General features: G+C 35.0%; 1 protein-coding gene across 1 annotated transcript in view; it reads right to left on the reverse strand.

Moving 5' to 3' along the window:
- LOC110018870 (cytochrome P450 704C1-like) overlaps positions 1-4,467 on the reverse strand; it is a 32,108-nt gene extending 27,641 nt beyond the window's left edge. Inside the window, exons 1-2 of the mRNA XM_020716334.1 lie at positions 3,935-4,467; positions 3,652-3,867 (exon numbers count right to left, since the gene is read on the reverse strand). Coding sequence (XP_020571993.1) covers positions 3,652-3,867; positions 3,935-4,279 — 561 coding nt within the window. The 5' untranslated portion in view covers positions 4,280-4,467. The remainder of the gene's footprint in view (positions 1-3,651; positions 3,868-3,934) is intronic.
- Positions 4,468-8,128: the final 3,661 nt, after the last annotated feature.

The following is an 8,128-nucleotide window of genomic DNA, read 5'->3' on the forward strand; positions in this document are numbered from 1 at the left end:
TATAAACGTCCTTCTGAAGCGGGCGACGAGATTTCACTTCCAGCGACCGACAGCTTCTTACGGGCAACCACCACCTCCCCAAACTTTTTAGCTGCCGACAAGAACACAATTACAAAGAAGGGTGTTCAAATTGAGGTGGAGCTGCAACAACAACAATCAGTGGCTGACCAAAGGACCCGAGTGCAAAATCAAGGTGAAGAGGTAGAAGGCTAGCAAGAAACTGAACCAGAAACCAGATTGGATAACTACAATCTTGTGAGAGACAAACAAAGAAGAACCATCAGACCACCAGAAAGATATGGCCATGCAAACTTGATCTCCTACGCTTTGAGTATTGCATAAGAGATAGAAGAAGCTGAACCAAACAATTACAAGGAAGCTCTAAGAGTAAGGAGAGACACAAGTGGTTGATGCAATGGATGAAGAAATAGCTTCTCTAATGAGAAACAAAACTTGGGAGCTTGTGGACAGACCAAAGAACCAATGAGTAGTTCGCTGTAAGTGGTTATTCAAGGATGATATATGAAGTATTGAAAGTCCAGGTATAAAGCCAGGTTAGTTGCAAAGAGATTCTCACAACTTGAAGGAATTGATTTCAATGAAATTTTTTCACCTGCGGTAAAACATTGCTCTATCAGGTTGGTTTTAGCACTAGTGGCCCAATTTAACTTGGAACTGGAGTAGCTAGATGTTAAAACTGCATTCTTATATGGAGTGTTGGAAGAAACCATCTATATGGCCCAACTAGAAGGGTATTGTACGCTTGAAATCAGGGACAGTCTGCTTGCTAAGGAAATCATTATATGGACTTAAACAAAGCCAAAGACAATGGTATAAAAGATTTGATGAGTTTGTGTTGAGGATTGGTTTTGTTAGAAGCAACTACGATAGTTGTGCGTACATGAAGAAGCAACATGGTGATATAAGTACTTACCTGCTCCTATATTTGGATGATATGCTGGTAGCTAGCAAAAGCAAGGAAGAAATCCAAAAGATTAAAGATATGCTCAACTCAGAATTTGACAATGACTTGGGACCTGCAACAAAGATCTTAGGGATGGAGATCACTATAGACAAAAAGAAGAGCAGCTTGGTCTCGTCTCAGAAGTCTTATATTCAAAAAGTTTTAGTAAGGTTGTTTATGCATAAGGCTAAGCCGGTTACAACACCAATTGGTCAACAATTTAGATTGTCAAACTCTCAAGCACCTGAGAGTGAAGATGTGAAAAGATATATGGAGAGTGTCCCTTATGCCAGTAGGGTTGGTACTATTATGTATGGAATGGTTTGCAACAGACCAGACTTGGCTTATGTTGTCAGCATCATGAGCAGATTCATGGCAAATCCAGGACAAGCTCACTGGGAAGCTTTGAAATGGACTCTGAGATACTTAAGGGGTACTTCTGAGTTGGAATTGCTGTTTAAGAAGCAAGAGGATGAAAGGGAGAAGGTGGTTGGCTATGACGACTCTGATTATGCAGGGAGTGTTGCCACTAGTAAGTCATTGGCTTGATTCATTTTCACAGTTTTTGGTACTGCAATCTGCTGGAAGTCCAATCTCCGATCAGTTGCAGCTCTTTCAACAATAGAGGCTGAATACATTGCAATGTGACAGAAGCAATTAAAGAGGCTTTGTGGCTAAAGGGCATGATAAAAGAGCTTGGCATACATCAGAATGTTGTAACTGTGGTTTGTGATAACCAAAGTACAATTCACTTGACGAGAAACCAAGTTTTTCAAGAGAGGTCTAAGCATATAGACGTGAAGCTTCATTTTGTGAGAGATGTTGCTAAGAGCTCGATAATAGTGGAGAAGATACCCACTGAAGAGAATCCAGCTGACATGCTCACTAAGGTATTATCTTCAACTAAGTTCTGACATTGTCTGGACTTAATGAACTCTACTAAGGTTTAATAGCCTTTTGTGGCCGGGAGGAGGGAATTATTATTATGTAGTTTTGTAATTGGGAGTCAAGGTGAAAAATTGTTGTGATGATTCACAATTATTAGACTAAGGCAATGTCAACTGTTGTTAAAGAAGGAAATAAGGCTTCTGATTGGTGAACAAGTCTACTTAGGGAAGGCTCATTAGTTATAAATAACGAGGGATGCATGTTGAGAGTGTTCAAGGCGAATGAAAACAGTTTGTTAGAGTGAGGTAAGTAGAGGCTTTATGAAACTTAGAGAAGATCTTAGGAATCTTGTATCGGGTTGATGAGAGAGAGAGTATGGCAAGAGAGCTCATCTCTCGGTGATTAGGCTGTGTAACCTTGTTGATTGCCTTAGTAAATTTGTGTTTATTTCCTTCCTGAGGAGGTAGGTCAAATTGACCGAACCACGTAATCCTTGGTGTTCTTGTTTACATTTTTGTTTTCTTCTGCTGTATTTTTTTAAGTCAGGATTTGGTTCTTTGTGTTGCTTTTGATTAGTTTCTATTTCAGAGTGATTGATAGATACATCAACAATTGGCTTATTTCATTTTGCAAGTGGACATTTCTTGAACAACGTTGACGATAGTTGAAGCAATTTTGGTTCAATTTGTGTGGTGTTGTCAATCATATTAAATCACAAAACTAATATCAAGGTTGCCAGTAGGTGTGGCAGAAGGATCATTTGGAAGTTAATACATGGCTTCAAAATTGGGGTTCAAAATTGGGGCATCATTTTTCATATGTTTACCATCATACTTTACCATCGGAGCCATCATTAAAAGGTGCAATTAAAAGTCTAAGAGGGTGTTTGTTAGCATAATCTTAAAAGGATTTTGGCATGAATTTAAGGTAAAACCAGTCAAACATAAAAAAATGAAAACTAAATCCAACGTTCCGTTACAACAAAATTTCTCTCGTTCTGTTTCTTTAACAACATGAATCCGGATTTACTAAATCTAATTGTGGGGTGGATTTAAGGAATTTACTACATCGCTTGCAAGCTCCATCTCTGTTGCACAAGGTTTGTTAAATTCGGATTTATTAGATTTTATAAATCTTATATACGTAAAACCAGAGGTTGCAGCCAAACACCGACTAAGGTAGATGTAGAATCAAAGAGGGCACGCAGGTGGAGGCTATATGCAAATACGAGCATGGAGACTATAGGCACGTGTTATTGCATGAGCTTGCAGCTTTGTTTACACCCTCAAGAACATTGGTGATAATGATGTACTGCACAAGGTGTCAAGCGTTGAAGCAGGGACAACAGCAGGTTTTGACCTGTGGAGAGTGGTGCAGAGGCTTGATTGCATGTGTGGGGGGACAGAGAGAGTTGACGGGACTGAACAACTATAAGAAGGTGAGGTGGAGTTACTCGATTTGGCAGCCTATGCAAGGCAGGGGAGAGAGAGAATGAGCTGTAAGGAGGTGAGGTAGACTTTTACTTAATTTAGCGGAGACAGGAGAGAGATGAACTCCTAGTTTAGAAATTGTTCTGTTATCATAATAAAATGCTTTGTATGAATGATTTGCTTCCCTTAGGCTATAAACAGAGTCATATGCAAGAGAAAGAACATTCTTAATTTTAAAGACCAGCCTTATGCAAGTAAGCCTCTTATTCTGTCCCACACCAACTCATATCAATTAACGAAAGAAACAAGGAAACTAATAAAACACATAATCAACTACTCTACTATCATCCATATTTTCCATCACAAAACCTGCATATCTACACCAGTTGCAGATCCCGCAACCTCTGCAATCTTCTTTGCCAGCTTCGCAGCTTTCGTCCGAAATACCGCAGTGCTGAAGTCTCTAAGAACTTTGGTTGAAAACTCATAGCTTGCAAGCTTTCTCTGATGCTTCCACTTTTCACCATCCACTGCAAAGATTCCATCACCGAACAAGTCCTTCATGATATCATAATTAACTCTACCCTGCATAAAATAATTTAATTAATCTTTGATTCCATAATATGTTGGAGATAGATACAGTTGCACAGACCTTGTTGTAGTTAGAGAAGTTAGTCTTCAGGAAGTACTCTATATTGGCAGGATCAGTAGTGTATATGTCGCTATGGGAGGGCTTCACCAGCCTGAAGGTCTTGTGTTTTATGGAAAGGTTGGTTAAGTAATCGAAAAGGTTGCTGAAATTTAGGAGCTGGTGGAATACGGTGCCGGCGACTGGAGGGCGGTGAGAGCTGTGAATGGATTCCTGGAGGTAGAAGATGATAAAGGAGAGAAATGATCCAAAAACATAAAGGAAGACAAGGGCGAGAGCTGTGGAGAGAAGATAGAAGGTAGAGAAGGTTAGATATGTAAACAGCTCTGAGATGTGGGGAGAAGCCATTGCTTTGGTTGGGTGGTTTTGGAAGGTAGATGATTATATATTAAGAAATAGTGGCTTTAAAAAGCAGTATTTGTTTGCAATATGCAAATATGCAATATTCAATATTTGTGGCATTGACTTCATTGTCAAGATATTCTATTGCTTTTATTTGTTAATAAATAATTGACATAGGAACATGCGACCTTTAATTCTTATAGTGATATTATAATATATGGGAAGATTTACATGCATGCCACTCAATTATTATAAATTTACATATCCAACACTTAAATTTTAAGTTTGCATATTTGCCCCCTTACTCATGCATGAAAATTTGTATTTCGTCTTTTAGATGTTATACTAGTGATACTTTTAATATGACATAAAACATTTTGGGGGGTTAGGGGGAGAAATGTAGAGCAAACTTTAGGTGTTGGATATGTAAATACGTAGGATTTGGGTGGTATGTATGCAAATTACATAGAAAATATATATTAAATTGTTACTGTTAAAGGAAAAGAAGACAGATACTCAGTAACAGCTAGGACGCATGTGATACTGCACCAAATAAAATGAAAACTGGCCTTCAACTAGTAATTTAAAATAAAAAAAAGGGTCAATATTACATCACATAAAGCTTGAGTCTAAAATTATTATATTTATTTAAGATAAATTTAACTATCCATAATTAATTAAAAATTATATCATAGCTGTTCAAAATAAACGAATAATTTTGAATTTTTTTTCTGATCAATTGATGATATCCTAGCCTAACTTTTTATATCCTGTAATGAAAGACAAATCTCTTTGAATCATTCAACTAGCGATGAGATGTAAACTAGACTATAAATTTTTTTGCCCCTCCCATTAAGATAAACGAAGAACCTCCCCTAGATTATACATAAGGAAGGCAAATAAGCCCCCTAGCATATATCAGCGAAATATCAAATGAGTCAAAGGTTAGATATAATCAAATTCTATATTGTTTAACTTAGACATTGTTGAACATATCATTAAATTATATATTCAATGCGGATTAAACTAATATTTTAACATTTATTTCGTAGCATGAGTGACATAAGTATCACTCAAGCTTAGCCCGAATTGTTCATATTACAAACTTATTTATGAATGCATATCCAGTGTTTATTAAAACATTATTGGAAAGTATGGTTTGGAGGATAATATGTCCCAGCATTGAATTGTTGAATCTTTCAGTTAAAATACATTAATTTCTTGCAAGTCAAATAAGATGGCCGTTGTGAGTACTTGTGCAAGAATAATATTAAAATATAAACTTTCAGGGGGGAAAAAAAGGCTCTAATGTGGAAAATCGCTACTAAGAAAAATTCATTGTAAAAAAATGTTATAAGTAGAGAATGGCAATTCTAATATCATTGGCCCATCAAAATTACACACACACACACACAGAAGAAAAATAATTAGCTCTATACCCTGTCAAAACTATCCAAGCCCAGCAAAATTAGAATGATAAACTCTAACTAGTAGTTATTGGAAAGGGTGATGCTGCATTTTTTCAAACATTTTATACAAATAATATTTCGGCCTTATTTATGCTAATATTGGTGATAATCAAATTTAGGAGTGTAATTTGAGCATAATAGAGACGAAGTTGTGTTTACCACTCTCATATTGCCTAAAGGCTCGTTGTGACTTAAAAAATAAATAAGAATAAAAATAAAACTAAAAACTAGATAACTATTTCATCAGGAGTAATTCAGTCGCTTTACATTAATTGAACTTTTCAAATATTTTTATTATTTTGTAAGTTATTTAGCCTTGTTATGAAGTTTGTTAATGTTTTGTCATGAAGTTTTTTTTTTTTTTTTTTTTTTTTTTTTTTGTGTTTTTTTTGAGGTTTGTGGGAAGATTTTGAACATGAATAATCAGTTTATTTGGATGAAATGATCTTTAGTCATCTATTTCATAATTTTGAAAAATTAGATTTGTTTCTAATTTTATTTTAATATTTATTTTGTAGTGGGATATGTACAGAAATATGTTATGTCTTACTGTAGATTTTTTCTTTTTTTTTTGAAAATAAGATTTTTTAAAATTTAAATTTAGTATAATATATAATGTAATTTTAATTTTGTGAAAAATTGTATTTTTTTTTTTTTGGAAAAATGTTGAGACCGGATAGACTTCATATATCTAATAGTTTAAATGGCTCAGCACGATACCAGAAATGATATATCATCTCGAAGGGTGATCGTATCACTTATTAGTAGGCTTAACTATCTAAACTTAAAAGTTTATGACTCTATTTTGGTCTGCGAATTTATAATCTACAAGTTCTTCTATCTAATGCACAGATTAGATGAGGTTTATATTAATCAGAGTTCTTAATTCCCTATAGAGGCAAACCCTTATAGTTAATTACATCTCAAATGACGGGAGTGAAAACATGACAGGAATCATTTGCGAAAACTCTCAATAATTATTAGAGGTTTCGTCTTCAAGAATTCAACGTTCAGGTTTACACGATTGCTTATAGGAAAAGTCAAATGGGATATGTTCAAATAGGAATAGTTATTTCCAGAATCCAAATGAGTGAAGAGTAGGAGATGTCGAAGATACTGAAGGAGATTCAGTGACATCTCGAATTAACATATGGTTTGGCTTTACATCTTTGAAGAGAAATTATTTGATGTTTTAGTCTTGCAAATTATTTAGATACTCGGGGCTTATAATTACATTTCATATATAATTACATTTCATATGATTTCATATGTAAATTGCTTGAGGAAATGTGAGGATTTATATCGTACCGAACGACGACTTCAGAATCCTAAAAAGCTTAATGACTTATATCGTACTATATAAAATCGTAGAAAGTCCTGAGAGATAGTGTATGAGGATTTACGTCGTGTCAGATGAACGACCTCAGCGTCCTATAGATATGTTATTTAAAACTATCGAAATCCAGCCGAAGCTTCTTTTGCCGTCTCTCTGTTGTCGCCCCGATTGCTGCCTGAAGGCTGACCGTCATTTGATGGCTTCGTCGTCTCGTCTCGAGAAGAAGGGAGAGAGAAGAGAGAACATATCTAAAATAACTTATTACAGATATTTAACATGTTCTTTTACAATGTGTTTTGAACTGGTATTTATTATTGTTGATTTGGGTTTGAAAGTTTGTAAATTTAAATGTTTCAATATTATATTTGTTTCAATATAGTTAAGAAAAAATTTTAAAATAAAAGCCAAGTGGTTTTGGATTGATCTCACCGATGCAAAGCTTGATGTCGTCCTGTCTTGTCTGCTCTAAGGTAATTTCGTCCTGTCTTGTCTGCTCTGTCTTGTCTGCTCTAAGGTAATTTCATGCTCCTCTAATGCCTTGCAGCGGTCAGGTTTACCTCGCAAAGGCGCACAGAAAAAATTGTATGAGAATAATATTCAACATAAGATTGTAAAAAATTTGTATAAGAATGTACAAGGTACATGCTTACATTCTTGTGTTATCAAATTCAAATCCACATAATTAATATAAGCGAAAGCCAATTCCAGCAATATTATAAGGATTAAATAAACATTCCTCCAGGATTTCAACGTATGGGTTTCTTGGCAATTCAACTTTAACATTTTGGTAAAGATCACTATTAACTTGTTCCATCACAAGGAATTCAATTCGTATGGTTTAAATAATTCCAGCCAATAATCAAGTCAATTCATATTATAAAAGAAGCAGCAGTTGTTGGTCGGCCTCCAGTAGATAAATTTTTTTTTTCAAAGTGCATAATTTATTAAAATAACTAACAGTGAGTCTAAAGAAAGTGAGCAGGTAAAAGAATGATTGCTAATAAGAGTTTTCAAATGCTAACAAAAATATAAATGCCATAAATTCCTCAC

The sequence above is a fragment of the Phalaenopsis equestris genome, unplaced genomic scaffold (assembly GCF_001263595.1).
Source record: "Phalaenopsis equestris unplaced genomic scaffold, ASM126359v1 Scaffold000036, whole genome shotgun sequence".
Taxonomy (NCBI): Eukaryota; Viridiplantae; Streptophyta; class Magnoliopsida; order Asparagales; family Orchidaceae; genus Phalaenopsis; species Phalaenopsis equestris.